Here is a 16,861-nt window from a genome sequence, read left to right as displayed (position 1 = left end):
ACTTCTGACTGAGCGTATTCGCCCATTGCTACGCATGTTTTCTTCTTTTTTAGTGTGTTTGTTACGCATATTAGTTGTTACAAATTTACAATTTACAAACTCGTCCGACGGTACGAGACTGGACCAAACTGAACAGCTACAATTTAAGTACGGCATTAACTACAATACCTCAAGCCCTTTACGAAAAGGATCCCTCATTCCCTCCTGCTCCCTTTAAAAAGCTTCTCAAAACGCCTGTAAAGCAGAAACCCAATTACAGAAACATTTAAACGTTACAAGAAACTTCGGTAAACCACCTAAGAGGTTTTCTCAACATTATCAACATCAATACAACTTAAAAGTCAAGTTAATCCCTCTTGAACCATTCAAAACTCAAAGTGCAGTCAAATCATTCAACAAAGACTGCTGTTGAAAGAATCAAAGAACCCAAAAAAAAAAATCAATATAGGCGGCAGATCCACCTCAACTATCACCTTTCCTGCCTTCAAAAAAAACATTAAATTAAATCAACATTGTCAATTATACGCTTCCTTGAGAGGGCGTTGGTTGAATGACCTCCAGTTGTTTTCCTTTTCCTATTCACAAAAGGCAATAAATAATACAATATACTGAATCATTGAACGTGTTCAAGCATCATATTGGCTTTTTGACTTCCTAATGCGACTCCAAGAAAGTGAGACAGCTTATCTACCAACAACAATGGGTTTATTAATTCAAATAAGTGCTTGTCAAAAATATACACGATAAGGAGGCTACATCCAAGCCACAACGCCATTAAGGCTCAGTTTGGAAGGAGTATAAATACATGTACAGTACAAATACATACAAAATGATACAAAAGACATAGTTTTGCACTCTACATATTTGTATTTGTACTCCCCTTCCAAATTGAGACAGTAACAGAGTGTCATACTTGAAGCGACCATCCAATAGCACATCATCAATATGAGATTAAATTGGATAGAAGTCACCTCATGCAATCAAAAGGGTCCAAACATGGACAGATAATTCTATGCACTCTAGATGTCAAAAGGTTTGGTAACCTAATACAGACCAAGTGTATCTTGAAGGCAAGATTCATCCTGTGTAGTGCAAATGCACCTATTCTGGTAGTCACTTGTTTCTTTAAAATCAGGATAAATGAAGTAGAATCATAACAGGGATAGTACTAGGATTTACATGGAAAAAGAAAATAAGTACATCACCAGGGATATTAGCCCTCTGCTCCAAAAACAAAAGATCTTAACCAAATATCAATGTTTTTCTGTTATTCATACCTCTCCCCACACCAAAGGAAAAAAAAAAAAAAGGAGGGAGAGGAGAAAAGGGCAAAAAAGGACATAACACCATATATGAAGCAAAACAGAACCTGCCGAGCAAAATACTATCATCAACAAAAAAGTATGTGAAACAAGTAACAATTCCATTGACCTAAATCTTGAACTTATCGAAAAACTAGATTTCACGATGTTATTTAGAACTTTCATGTCGACACATTCCCTATGTGGCATACAAAAGTAGCAGCAGAACTCTTTTTACATGTACCAATCCCTGTGCAAATAGCCTACTGCCACAAATTAGATGTAGAAATGTATACTGCACATTTAAGGTTTGATAAATCCCTGCCCGTGGTCAGCAGATTCTGATTTACAGACGGGTTTGGAAGCTAGCTGCAAATACAAAGGAAAGAATTTAGTGGAGAAAATTTTGAAGAACCCTAAAATAAACAAAGAACAGTCAAGTTTTGATATACGCTGCAGCTACATTGTTACAAACAAGAAAAGCATGCAGAAAATGCCAAGGACCAGGGGGGGAAATGAAAATCATATTGGGAAACAATGGCTCAGCATGAGGGAAAAACTGGCATACATATTGCTGAAACACTGATAGGTAGAATGGTAGAATCAAGACCTAGTCCCAACAAGGGTTCCAACAGCCATTGCAGCTGTACATTGGGAACATATCACCATAGAGGACAGGAGAGATGTTCCCAATGGACAAACTGCAAAGGCTGTTGAGACTGGTTGTTGGTGCCTGATCTGAATTGGATAGAATCAGGATATCAGATATCTGAAGATAGAGGAAACAACACAAGAGAGAGAGAGAGAGGGATAAATGAAAGTGGATGGCAAAATAACTGGCAGGCATAGCTTTTTTTTTTTTTTGGCACATAACTGGCATTTTAAAAATAACTTAATTTTAATGTGGCTTTTGAAATATCTTGTTAGATGAAGTATATCCTAGAGTTAGATTCGAATGTCCATCATACAGGAAAAGTTACTACAGTTTCCTAGAGTAAGCTAGAATCATGCAGATAAGAGCCTGTCAGAACTCTAGTTTCTTTCACATATTGAAGGCGAAGCTAGTCTGTGTAGGACCTTGAGTTTCCTATGGAACATGGTGATGGTTACCCCCTTAAAGAAGCTAAGAATTTGATGACTAAGTCATTAAGCACTAAATGGTTTGAAGCTATATTGCAGGGTTTTAAGTTTGTAATCTCACAAGGGTGAACAGAAATTATGATTGAAGATTGCCAAGTCAAATTAAGCTGGTTGAGACAATAACAAATACCCAGGAGATACAAAACTTTGATAAAACAAAGCAGAATTAAGACAATCCAAATAGTTAATTCAGATGGTCTCCTCAGTCTGCAAATGCAATACACTGGCTAGGTCAAAGATTAACAGGGATTCTTTAGTTGGGGGAATACCAGGCACCAGATTTTTGCTGAAATGTCCTAAGATAAGATGTGACTGTTCTGTCATATACCAGAAAGGCTTTGACCAATCAAAACCCTCCATGAATTTTGATGAAAACCCACCTGATTAGTTAGAACTTATATGATGCTGATCAGTGTTTTAAGAGCACAAGGCGCAAAAAAAGCGCAAGGGCCAATTTGCACCCAAGGCGCAAGGCGTAAGGTGAGGTGCGCGCCTTTTTAAGAAAGGTGCCAAATTACAAAAAAAAAAAAGCTAAAAAATAAAAAAAAAAGTCAGAAATTTCCAAAAAAATGCCAAAAAATTTTAAGAAAATGCAAAAAGTTTTAAAAATATTAAACATAATGTTAATAAAAGTATAAACTTAAATTTTAAAATAAATGAATTAAAAAACCTATTATCTAAATTTATAATACATAAGCATAACATGTAAAGTATATTCAAATGAAAATTTAAAAATAAAAGCAAACATATAAAGCATTTTCAAGCATGTAAAACCCACAATCTCTTTTTTTTTTTCCTAAATTGCATTGCTTCAAGTAGTTAATGTGATGTAAAACATACTGCATTCTTGATTCTATGAGTTGCCTTTGTAGCATGCCCCTCGAGGCAAACCCGAACAAGTCTATGTTAGGGTCTGTCTGATATTTTTATTTCTCACATAAAAAATAATGATTTTACAACTTTCATTGCCTTTAAGAAGATATTTTATTGCAATGAATGAATGAACATAAGCAAATAGGGGGTTCTCGGAGCTTCGGCTGGGCTGGGCTGAGGTGCACGCCTAGGTGCACCAGGTGCGCGCCTTTTGAAAGAGGTGTGCCTAGGACCTGGGCGAGGCGCATACCCCAAAATGCGCCTCGCCTGTGCGCCTAGGCGCGCCTTTTAAATCACTGATGCTGATTGATTGGTTGTAAGTTTTTCTGGTATCATGTCTTTATGGCATCATAGTCAAACTCAGAAAAAAAATTTCCAGTCTATGCTGCCGGAAAGACATAGTACTATGACAAGAAAAAAAAAACAGCTTCTTGTTTCTTTTCCAGACAGTTGATCAAAACCTTTTTAAACCAACAAGGTGTCAAATACACCAACTAATTATTGACCCAACTATTTATCAAAAAAATATATATTGACCCAACTGCCTACATTAATGTCTCAGAAAATCCATTTATACATAGTAACAAGTTAAAGCCCTGACAGAGACTATTAAATTAAATGCATTTTTCAGGTGAAAAATGGTGAGGACAGAAGAGCTAGTATCCGTCATGTAACAAATACACTCCAAACAAATAAAACAAGATTACCTTGCACTGAAGACTTGTTATCGTAGACCTCAGCAGTGTGTCCCCAACTATCAATCTCAACTTTTTAACAAAATCATCCCGACTAATCTCCTTGTGCTGATAAAACATATAAAAAAGGATAAAAATTAGGAAAATCAGAAAAACATTAGAGCTAAAAAACTGGAAGTAGGATAAATCTTTTTTCCTTTCTTTTTTTTTTTGGTAGGCAGGGGAAGGACCAATCTACATCTTTACAGAACATACCTTGAATTGATCATATTTCTTGTTAACTAATGCCATATCTTTAGGAGGCACTTTACTGGAAATAGCCTCAAACAACAAAGGGAAAGGCATCCATGGTGATTGAGGAGTCTTTGCAACACATGGACCAAGCACAGACGCTTTCCCATGAGATTGATTCACCAAATCTGGAAGCATATTACATGGCCCAACCTGAGTAGCAGGTGAATGTTACAAATAAATTTGAAAAAAAAAAATCTCACACACAACAACATTAATAAGCTTGAAAGACAGGACAAAGATCACATCCCTGTTACATTAGCTAAGATACATGAAAAAGTTGGAAAGCAGGGGAGCTTTGTACACAAGCAATCATAGGCATGTCATACATCAGCGGTTTCAATAACAACCAACAATAAGGTTGTCACAATCAAACAATCCTACCCACAAACTAATGCAAACTATGTGAGATTGAATGACAGGAATCTTGGTCAGTTTCAGTCAGTAGACTGACTGGTGAACCACAAACCCCAAGATGTGGGCCCTATTTGCTCCACAGAAAGGTAACCTTTGGCCCAGAATATGAAAATTATGGTAAGATCGGATGCATAGAATTCATAGACCAGGCTAATCCTTGCAGCACAATATCTCTGCTAATGTACACATTGAATGCAGACCCTCAAGGATCCCACAATGCAGATCTTGTGTGCTGAATAATAAAAGAGAATGACCGCCTCCAACATCATAGATTTTAGTAATACATTCCCATCTACATAACCACATATACTCAAAACACACATACACACACACAAGAAAGAGAGAGAGAGAAGAGAGGGGAGAGAGAGAGAGAGAGAGAGAGATGTGATGTTTTTTATCCACATGAAAACAACTCTGGTCTGCACAGGATACTGACTAGCAAGGGGATGATCGGTAGAGCCAATTTGGCTCAAGGATCCATGGTATTTAATAATTATCCCATTTTGCAATTAGCCTTAGCAAAGCCCAGACATAAAATGATAAAACAGACAAACTATATCATGGATACAGTCTATTGGCATGAATGCATAAATACATACAAATAAAAAAATAAACATGAATATATACATAAAGACAGAAAGAAGCTTACAGAATCAATAGGAGAGGAATCCAGTTGTGGTTGAACTTGACAAGTAGAATTCGTTATACCAGACACATCAAACTTGCTTTCATTTCCAAATGCATGCCCTGTGAGAACATTAAAACATACTAGCAACTAAATCTTACATAATAGAACCAATTAATCACTAAAACCAAACGAGAAAAGAAATTATAGCAATTCTACAATGTTTACAGTACACATGGTCCACCAACTCATCAATCCAAACAGTTCAACAAGTACATCATCTCTTGAAAAAAGCATAGCCCACATATAAGACCAACAAACTACACAAATAGGTCAAATTTGTGCATCTTCTCTCTAAAAGAAAAAGAAATTAGCAATGAAGTATTTCTCATGCTCGTCTGGATCCTTTCCTCCCAACTAATTAACTTGCTATTTTACCTTACAAACTCTGAGAAAGAAATTATATTAATTGATTTGTCCCCATCAACTTTTGAAGAACATACTCTTCCAACAATAAAAAATGAGTTGGTAGGTCATTTGTAAGCCAATATGATACAGTTTCTTAAATTTCAAAAAGAGTTTCAATTTCAGAAAACATATTCCATGATGAAACATATTAAATATATGGGAAAAAGAATCACCTTTTGCACTAGGAGGCACCCTGAAACTTATAACACATTCCGGATAAATGTGGGTGTTCACATTCATATTCCACACAACATAATAACTTGGATTCTGGAAATCATCTATACCACTATCGAAGTTTTCACTACTAGGATAGAATTGCTCAGATCCGGGATGAATGAGTTCCATGTTTCCCATAATAACACGACACAACACCATATGCCGTATTCCATTTTCGTCAACATCACAATAATTTGCACTGTAAGGTAAACAAAATGTTAATCCTTCTCAACAAGCAGATTACCAGGAAAAAGACAAGATATAGAATGGTGATTAAAAACAAAAAAGTAACTAATCAAAGAAAACCATTAGTCATCTTCTTAAAGCCAAATCTATTTACAACTTTGTCAAACATATTAACATTATATATTACACCCCTCAACCCACAAAAAAAATCCCTAGCCTGGGTCCACAACAGATAACCCATAGGTCAAAGGGAATACAACAACAAAATCCACCGTAGCATTCCTCATTATGGAAATTATCCCGAAAACAGAAGGCTGTTAATGCCCAAATATATTGAAATATCATGTAATTGTACCCTTAAAATTCTACTTGAAATCTTGAAAGGTTACCTAATTTTCATTTTTTTCAGTTTTCCAATAATAGTGCATATTAATATTATAATAGACATTTGCAAGCACAAATATAATTATAGCCATAAAACCAAGTATCACCTGATATGGGAACAGTTTGATGGTGTGAGATGAACACCAACTCCATGTGAAGGATTAGGCTTAGGCAGTCCACTGATCCCAATTCCATGCACCAAGATCTTAGATACCACTTCTCTAGAGCAGCCAAGCCAAGCATATCGAACATTTGCATCACTTCGATATTTTTTCGTTATTTCCACTTGCTTTAGGAAAAGCTCAAACCGAGCTTCTGACAAATTACTTGAGCCACGATAAATATCAACTATGTCATTGGCCCCAACTAATGAACAAATCCTACCTGTAAGAAACATGTGCTGCACAGCATCATGTGTCAGCTTTTCACCCACGGATTCACATATATGATGTTGAGAAAGAAAAGTTTCATTTGTTTGTTGATTTTCTCCAAAACACTCAACTTTTTCATCTGATTTTACATTACTACCATGTTGTTCCAGCTCAAAATGCTTGAAAGCAGATCCCTCAATTTTACGCCGCTTCACACAAGTATTTGATTCTTCACTAACTTCATCTAGACTTGAACTTTCAGCCCCTTTTATTTCTATTTCCAATTGCAACTTGATTTCACGGGTACCATTGGGCTCCGGATACAGAAGTATTTGATCATTCCCCAAATCAGGTTTAAAACATTGATATAACTCCTCATCCTCAGAAAAACGTTCAGGAAAGAAACAGCCCCCTACTTCATCAATCCATGCAATTGGCCTCCGAGCGCCTGTTCTGAGATCAACCTCAATCATGTGACAAAAATCAAAAAGTGAATGACGGCCATTGAACTCTACTTCAATAGCAACTTTCTTTGCCTGGAAACCTGCCCTAACCAACCCAAGATACTCATTTGAAAAATCAATCCACTCATCATTCTGATAAAACATTATGCGTTTTGGTGATTCACTCTTCATAAAATTCAAGTAGTTCCTCAGTAAAGATTTCTTGAAAGACCTGCATTGGTTCTTGCTTTTGCCTCCATTTAATCCTGCCCGCTTGGCAAGCTTGTTAGATGGTGATCCAAAGGTTTTCACTTGAGCAGCTCCAGTAAAGTGTGCTGCTGCACACCGGGATGCCCACTTTCTCTTGAGATCAACTATAATTTTACGCCCATTATCCAACTCCTTTGCGTTCTTTGCTTCCATTGTTATCTACAACACCAATCCTTAACCACGGATTTGACTCCAAAAGTTTAAATGGTACAACAGTTTACAACACCCTTATTTCTTTTGTGCACTTCAAAGAGACCATGCCAGGGAAGATAATAAGCAGGTTCTGGAAAAGTGGTGGCAATCAGATAAGACCTCTAATCCTCTATATATATTTCCTTATATAAAGCATCTTAAAACAATAACCAGTAGAACAGGAAGTTAAAATCAAACAAGAATCAGCCTTGCGAAAACCTAAACCAAGACAAAATGCAGGGTGATCACGTTAAGACACAAGGAATGTACGCAATAGCTAGTGCCCTGATATAGTATCAGATTAGCGGCACTGTGGCAACCACAAAATTAGAGTGCCAGAAAGCAATAATAATAACCAGACTGATCAATATATATATATATATAGCAGAATAATTATTTCACAAAGTTCAATATCAAATCAAAATGTAGACAATGTCATCAAGGCAATGAAACAATGATTAGTTGTCTTGGCCTCTATTATTGATACAATGGCTTTTCAGTGCCTAACCATTGTTGATCGACAAAAATTCAGATATTTAATATATTGATGCAATTAATATGGACTGCAAAAATGAAACAAAAGAATGGTATAGAACATTTAATCTACACCCTTTGTTTTTCAAATAAAGAGTCACATCAACCTTGACTATTTGATGTACCCTTGTCTGTGGCAACTCCATGTCAGCACATATTTCACTAGAAGAAAACTTGAAAGAAAAACTATAATATGTTATTTTAGTAATAAAGATAAACAAAGCAAAAACAGGTTTAGACTAGCTTTGTGGTTGCCTAAGTTGACTAGTTGTTAATAGACTAGTCAACCTAGTAAATACTTAGTTGCCCCAGCTTCCCAGGTGACTGCATCATGAGTATTGAACAACTAGTTAGTGGCACAGTCAATCATGCCCTCAACCAACTCAGCAGCCGATTAATTAACATTTTGATAATACTGCATGTAAATCCAATCATATATATTAAGATTTTCATGTCTTCAAAGAAATTTATCAAAAAGAAAACACTTTTTTCTGTGTCCTTTGAGTGAGTGCTCATTCACATTTATCCCTACGCAACATATTTATCCACAATAATCATATAAATGTAGCTCTTCAGACAAATTAACGATAACATCCTATGCAACCTATTTATCCCTTGTATTTTCCCTAAAAGAAAAGGCAAGCCTAAAGCAATAATTAAGGAAATTAAAAGATCAGCAAAATCCAGGCCTCCTTTAATACATATATGAACTCTCTTCCAAAGCATGCAATCAATCAATATACCTAAAAATCCATATCCATTTTGCCCTCCACTGATGTAGAACAACAAAGAGCCTAAAAATCCATATCCATTTTGCCCTCCACTGATGTAGAACAACAAAGAAACCGTTGGAACCACTTTCCAGTTAAAAATGGAAAAGATATCAAGAATTTTATGAAGTAGGATTCACAGACTTAAAATCCCCAAATCCCTTCAGTCAGTTCAATAAAAGTACAAAAAAAAAATTTAAGTGCAAAATCAGAAAAGAACTTGACAGAAAATATGAAGCATTTTATATGATACACAACCAAATGCTAGTCAATTTCCGCAAATAGCAAGAAGTGTGCAAATAATAAGATTCAACTAAAAAACACATATTAAACACAAGAAATAGAAAATACTTTCACTCCCACCGCTTCGAGACCATATTAAACACAGAATTTTCACACGTGTCTTCATCCATATGTCAAGTGCGAAACATCATTTTTCATACTAAAAAACTCCATGTAAAATGTTCCCCCACAATATTCATATTCATACACAGGCAGTTCTTCAAATAAACAAACAAGAGTCACATGCAGCATAGTTTTCCCTCAAGCATAATCTCCCCTAAAAAATGAATTCATCCAATTTGTCCTCCATTGTTTTAGAATGAAAGAAAATCCACAACTATATTACTTAGAAAATAAAGAAGATATAACGATTTTTCTCACGTTCCAGTCAAAAACCATAAATCGCTTCAGTATCTTCAAATAAGACATAAAGAGAAGCTTTGAAATACACTTTAAAAATAAAAAACCTTTAAAGAACTTTGGGGAGAAAAGGAAAATGAAACATTTAATAAAACACAACTAATTCCCAGTCAATTCATCTTAATAGCATCATTAGCATGAATTGAATGATTCATAAGATTCACATATAGAATAACAAATTAATGAGAATTTATCAAAATCTAGTCCATTCTTTCCAGACAAAGGATTTAAAGTAAGACACTAACTGAAACCCTTGCTATTCACATAAAAATTAATAAATCCTGTAGTAAATTGTAAGGTTAACAACATGGTATCTCCTTAAGATGAAAGCTCTAAAAGCCAATAATATAAAGCCTCGCCTAACTACCACACAAATCCCCTTTCGCCATTACACTTTATCAAGGGTCATACCATGGTCAAATTGTTAACAATAATATATGGCACAGTTGAACAAGGTGTAGGATGTGAAATTTATGCTAAAAAATGAAGTATATGACATGATACCACACCCTTGTACAGGAGCTTACTTTGCTCCTTCAATTAAGGAAATGCTTGCGTCCTTCCAAGCATTCCACTGATGGATGCATAATCAGGTTGAACATCAGCCTGAATAAATACATAAATAAATAAATAAATAAAAGGCTTAATACAATATTGATTACATGTCCATCACTGGGATACTCAGAAGGACATGCAACCTTACGTCCTTCATTCAAGGAATGAAAACTTTTCCCTTGTACAACAATTCAGGTATTATAGCTAACAAATTATTTCTAACTTGATCCTTCTTTTTTGGTAAGAATAACTAACTTGATTCTTCTTTACCTGATTCAAAACAAAAAAAAAAAGAATAACTAACTTGATTCGTGTCCTATCTGGCAATTCATTTACTAATTGTTCCAAAAACAATGATTTCTAATTGTGTATTCCATACTAATTTTAAGTATGGCAGTACCACAGTAGTACAATCCAGCGTGTTCTACAATACCTTCATATGTCTCACACTGCTGTAATTCTACCACTTTTATGCTTTTGGTTACATAAGTAATGTTTTTGATCTGCATGTACAGAAATATCATTGAAACAAAAAATGCATCAATAATCCAAGTGTAGAAGTCTCTTCCCTTTAATTTTTTATCTTTAACCTCATTGTTTTGAGTTTTGTGGCTAGGAATGACCACTTCTTTGTCAATTTGCCTATATGTCATTTTTCTCTTTCTAAAACACTTGCAAACTTACAAATAGCTTAACTTTATCCACTGCAAATTTTCAAGAAAGTTATGGGTGAAATCTTTGAGTCTCTTGAGATTCAGCTATGCTTCTAGAAGGACCTGAAGGCTCTATGGGGTTGGCCCTTGGCAACAGAGAGGTCTGTCCAGAAGGGGGAAATCATATGGGGAGTAGTGCCACCAGCAGTAATTTGGTCAATCTGGACAGAGAGAAATGGGGGGCTTTTTGAGAATAAATATAGTACTAAAGATACAGCAATGAAAGGATTTTGGAGGAGAATACTTCAAGGATACACCTTACAAATCTTTTATTGATATTTCTTATCTTCTTATATCTATGAGCACAGAATAGGTGCTGTACAAAGAGGTTAATGTTCCCTACTCAGTAACTTATTGCATAGGGCCTTGTATATGTTTTGTTCAGTTTTAATATAATACTTTACCTTTTTCTCTATATATATATATATATATATATATATATATGAAATACTGGAATAAATCATTTTGCATTATTTATGAGAATAGAATATTTATTTAGGTGCTAATAAAAGCTAACTACATGTTTCATGATTACATATTAACTGCTACTCTGCTACTGCTAGCAGTCAAAAGAATATGTACAGTGTTATTTGCAATATAAAAAAGCATCAACACGAAACTTGAGGTTATATATATGATATTTGGAATTTTCTAACTCCAAGTAGTTTTCATATTCCCATTTGACAATGAGGCTCAGTTTGGAAAGAGTACAAATACAACTATGTACAGTGCAAATACATACAAAATAATACACAATACATGGTTTGCACTACATATTTGTATTTGTACTCCTTCCTAACTGAACCTAAGGCTCAGTTTGAAAGGAGTACAAATACAAATATGTAGAGTGCAAAAACCATTATTTTGTATGTATTTGCACTGTACACATTTGTATTTGTACTCTTTCCAAACTGACCCTAATGGGAAATTTGGAATAGTACAATATATTGGGATGTTATGAACCACAATCAAACCTACTTCATTTAATTTTTAGACAATTAAAAGCAAAATCAGGTAAGCTTCAACAGAGACAAATCCTGCTTGTCCAACTCTTCTACATATTAATAATCAATCTAATAAGGTGATCAAAACCCTTTGGTCTTCAATGTATTTGGCCTAATGGATAGATGAAAGAACTGTTGAAAATAGGAAAAGTAGAAGCCACTAATCTATCCAATCAGGATGCTTTAGTCCCCCAAATATCACTCAAGAAAACTGTTCATTCCTTGGTATCTAGTTTATAATGACTCAAGAAAAAGGAATTATCAATCAGAAAATAACATTTTTCTTTTACAAATATAAAAGAGAGTGTCTGCAGGGAGAAGAGAACAGAGATAAAGTAATAGCATCTACTCAAGCAAGAGTCGATCTTGAAGGATAACCAAGAGTATGAATTGAACACTAAAACAAGAAGAAAGTTCACATATGAGTAGGAAAGAAAAATACTACATGATAAATACAAAATGGCATCTAGTAAATAGTTTTTCTATAAATAGTAAAAATGAAAATAGTTAAGAAAGTAGCACACATACTCCAGCAACAAATATTTTTGGACGTTAACCAAGAGGGTTAGAATTTAATACTAGGACAAAAGGTAAATAAAGGTTGTAATATGTATTGAGAAAGATACAATATCACATGATAAACACAAAGTATCATCCAGTAAGAAATGAAGCTAGTTCCAAAACCAATAAAAATTACCGTGCATGAGTCATGTTGACAAAGAGGGAGAAAAAAATATGTTGTAATAAGCTTCAAATTCACACAACACACACACACACAAAAAAAAAAAAAAGGAGAAAGAAAGAAAGGAAAAAATGGAAACATATCACCAGGGAAGGGATTCCCACATTCATGGGAGTACGTATACAAGGTTCAAACTTGTTATCAGTTACAAGTGACCTCACCCAACTACAACCAAGTTAGCTTCTAAAAATTGTATCGGATGTTGCACATGTTACTGAATGACTTGAACCTTGTTCTCGTGTTCCCAGTGACTCTGAGCAGGACTTGCATGTAATTTGAACAGACATTTCAACCAAAACATACTCGAATAATTGTTCAACCGTGTTCACTTTACGAGATAGATACACAAAAATCACACGTCGTCCATCATTGCAGAGTCTTAACAAAAACTCGTTCATAAAGTATAAGAACATACCGAATTCTGCTATTAGTGGCCATTCTGTACAAGTATTCTGTTCCCTGGCGTCAAATAAAGTCACCAAGGATAAAGCATCCTCTTTTATCCTATATACCCGAATAGTTTTGTTCCTAAACAGAATTCAGAACAAAGCGAAAACCTCTACGAATAAATAAAATAAGGATTGTTCAGGATAAGAGTGCAGATTACTATCAAAAAAGAAGAATGATAAATAATTAAATAGAAAAAACTATTACCCTGCTCTTTGGGCTCAGAAAAATCCAGCCTTTTCAGGAAAAAAAATAACTATATTAATCCGGCCATCAGAAACTATATGTTAAAATTATCTTAACTATTCAATCCATAATACAGACTATCTTCCTGATAGAACCACGATTAAACTAAGGGAACTTCATCCGATCCCAGTAACCAATATTTATATAAAAATAAGGGGAAAAACGAAAATTAAGTAAACTTCTGAAAATTTAAATGTAAGACAAAAGGAAACTAATCAGATCGGTAGGATAACACAAAACAAAAAAGAAGGTAGAAAACTAAACTGGCATTCGATCAATTTTAGAAATACAAACTGAAACGAAAATAATAACACTGATCCAAATAAAAAGTGCAAAAAGTATTTGAGAAAAAATGTGAAGTCAAATTCAAAAGATGATAGGAAAAATACATGAAATCCAGGCCGGATAATCAGGAAAAAAAGGGGCAAAAACGCTTAAAATTCTCAGAGTAAAGTAAGACTTCCGATTAAAAATATACTAAAAGCCCATATAATCTCACCTGTTAGCACATTAAAACTGGTATTCGATGATTTTCATGAGAAGGGGGGGAATCCGGCTCGTCCAAAACTCTGAAACCCTCTCTTTCGCGAAAACGAAAACAGTGAATGGGGTTGACGCCGTTAATAGCCGAAGGTGCTAACGGCTCTCGTGAGTCGGCAGGCGAGGCGTGGACCACGCGTCATTTCTTGCGGCAAAAGAAAGAAAGAGCATAGGCAGCCGCCTCATCGTGTTGATCGGAGAAGAATCCGACGGCTAGGATTCGTTCGAGCCGCAATAAGTGATATTACTGTGTATATTCTAGGGTTTCTAATTCTTTTTCCGTTTTCTTTCTGTCAAATACCACGTGGCAATGCATCTGATGACGACATGATGATACGGGATACCTCATAAGGGCAACTTTTGCGGTTCAATATCAATAAAAGTAATATATTTAAAAAAATTAAAAATAAGTTAAATATCAATAAAGGATAAAAACAATGTCCATCTTCTTTTTCTTGCCATTTATTCACTAGATTCGTCGTCCACCGTCGCTCACCATGACCATCTGTTGCCGCCCGCCACTGCCTCCGCATCCGGCAACGTTGCCGAAGGTGGTCAGAGGCAGAAGTGGAAGCAGCGGCACTGGTGGTCATTCCTCTGCCCGCCCCCGCCGCCACCACCACCTCTATCTCTACCCATTTCCGGTAATATTGTCGAAGGCGGAGGCGGAGACAAAGGTGGTGGTATTGGACAGAGAAACCACCACCACCACCTCTGGCAACGTTGCCAAAGGCGGAAGCGGAGGCGAAGGTGGGTGGAGGGGGCGGATATACTCTTTATAGACTGTTCCTCATAGCACATTTCACCAATGCATTGGGAAGATCTCTGAATCTCCATGAATAACAACATACAAATACGGAGATATTCACGATGTTCAATTGCAATGTGGTATGAGGAGTGGATCTGGTCTCCTCTATGTAGGTACTCCATTTATCAATCATAGCCCTTCCTCTATCACGAATGCAAAAACTACGGAATGCAAGCTTGAAGTTTGGAATAGACCGCACTTAACAACAAGGATACAAATAGCCAAAATAGTTTTTAGGTTACTTGGTTCTTAAAAATGTTGACTCAAGCCTAACTTGTGTACATGTTTAAATCGATGTTAAACCCATAACATTTATTTTTAAACTTATTTTGATATAAAAAATCTTTAAGAGATAATCTACATTTTTTTTTTATTTTTTTAGTTAAGTTGAAGAATTTAACTAAATTGTTGGATAACTTGACACATGACCCAATGAAGAAGGTGGGTTTATGTTCATATCTAACAACATTGTGTATGACTAATTAATTTCTGGGTTGGTGTAACCTGACCAAGTCTTTAGGTCCATTTATAATCCTTGAATACAGACCTTCCAATAAGACAGAATAATGAAGAAACCATTTGAATAAGTAGGAGTAAGGTACTATCAAGTCATGCATCTTTTTTTTCTAGAGAATCTCAAAAGGCAATGTGAACAGTGAGTGCATTTTGAGACCAATCACCAAGCACAAAAATAGAACAGAATCCTTATCATAGACCACAATTCAACTTTCCATAATTTTCTATTTTTCTCATATTTTCTATCAAACCAAATATGGTCTTAGGAGTGATCATTTCTAATCCCACAATAGGATGTTTATACAGTATAATATACGCGCACACACACATATATATATAATACCTAACTACTATAAAGTCGATACTTATTTGGTTTTGGCACAAATCATAAAAGTTAATTTTTCTCGAAGGAAAATAAGGCTCCTAGCTATATAGGATGCACAACCTCAATTCATTCATAAACTACTCGATACATTGTGTAATAAAGTTTGAGACAAGAACTGTGGGTCTAGACCCTAGGTGCACATTCTAGGTATACAAAACGCTTTCTTGGATAGAACATGAACAAATTTTTTGCACTCCCTAGGGACCCAATGGAGTAAACGGTGAGGGAGAGCAACCATTAGTAGCTTCCGATCTACACAATAAGAGTACTTACGCAAGGAGAAGCAAAATTTGACTCCAACAAAACTCTTGATAACAACATGAGAGTCTCCTTCAATAATAACAGAATTACAGAAGTAATCATTCCAACTTTCAACACAAATTGAAAGCTAGATAGAGCCATAGTTGCTTCCACTTTGTTCATAAAACATGGAGGGGAATCACTAGGGTGCAATCGGGCAAGTTGGGCTGGGTTTATGGTCAACCTAGGCCTGGCCCTAAAATTTGGGCTCAAGGCCCGAGCCCGAGGTCAAGCCCGATTTTTCCAATCCGAGTCCAGCCTGTCCTGTAATTTGATGCACTCATGTTGGGCTCGGGCTCGGGCCGGGCTCGGGTTGGTCAATGAACCCACTCTAAAATTATAGATATACAAATGCATGTATATATATGTGTGTGTGTGTGTGTTTATGTAAATATGTATGCAAAATATCTATACAAATGTTATATATATATGCAAAATATCTATACAAATGTTATATATACAAATATGTATACAACATTTACATATATATACATATATATGTATAAAATGTATATAATTGGGCCAGGTTCAGGCTACCTAAGGGCTAGGCCTGAGCCCAAACCGAAAAATAAAAAAACCGACTTCTTGGGACCAAGTCTAGCCCGTGTAAAATTCCGGGTTGGGCTAGTTCGGGCTCGGGCTGGGCCTGCCCAAGTTGCACCCCTAGGAATCACACATCAAGGCTGGTGCCTCTCCAAATGGAAGCTATGGGTCCATCCGTATACCG

General features: G+C 35.7%; 1 protein-coding gene across 6 annotated transcripts; it reads right to left on the bottom strand.

Moving 5' to 3' along the window:
• Positions 1-1,087: 1,087 nt before the first annotated feature.
• On the bottom strand, positions 1,088-15,159 carry LOC148864748 (inactive poly [ADP-ribose] polymerase RCD1-like). Of its 6 annotated transcripts, none has more exons than XM_088976736.1 (9): positions 14,085-14,871; positions 13,308-13,420; positions 9,150-9,229; positions 6,704-7,963; positions 5,984-6,225; positions 5,367-5,464; positions 4,265-4,453; positions 4,022-4,117; positions 1,088-1,670 (listed from the first exon to the last, which is right to left on the bottom strand). In XM_088976736.1, exons 4-9 carry the CDS (start codon positions 7,831-7,833, stop codon positions 1,605-1,607), a joined length of 1,821 nt encoding a protein of 606 aa, XP_088832862.1. In that variant the 5' UTR covers positions 7,834-7,963; positions 9,150-9,229; positions 13,308-13,420; positions 14,085-14,871; the 3' UTR covers positions 1,088-1,604. The 6 variants fall into 6 exon arrangements, with proteins under 6 accessions (XP_088832862.1, XP_088832864.1, XP_088832860.1 ...); XM_088976738.1 differs by having other exon boundaries at positions 13,308-13,451; positions 14,085-14,178; XM_088976734.1 differs by lacking the exon at positions 9,150-9,229 and having other exon boundaries at positions 14,085-15,159.
• Positions 15,160-16,861: the final 1,702 nt, after the last annotated feature.

This window comes from Nelumbo lutea, chromosome 3 (assembly GCF_056320005.1).
Source record: "Nelumbo lutea isolate HS-2025 chromosome 3, American lotus-T2T, whole genome shotgun sequence".
Classification (NCBI taxonomy): domain Eukaryota; kingdom Viridiplantae; phylum Streptophyta; class Magnoliopsida; order Proteales; family Nelumbonaceae; genus Nelumbo; species Nelumbo lutea.
This window is presented reverse-complemented; position numbering and strand designations above follow the sequence as displayed.

Coding starts and splice junctions, on each gene's coding strand:
- LOC148864748 (XM_088976734.1), bottom strand. CDS start 7,833: ATGGAAGCAAAGAACGCAAAGGAGTTGGATAATGGGCGTAAAATTATA. Junction 4,454..5,366: donor ATTCCTCTCCTATTGATTCT/GTAAGCTTCTTT, acceptor CCTGCTACTCAG/GTTGGGCCATGTAATATGCT. Junction 1,671..4,021: donor TAACAAGTCTTCAGTGCAAG/GTAATCTTGTTT, acceptor TTGTATTTGCAG/CTAGCTTCCAAACCCGTCTG.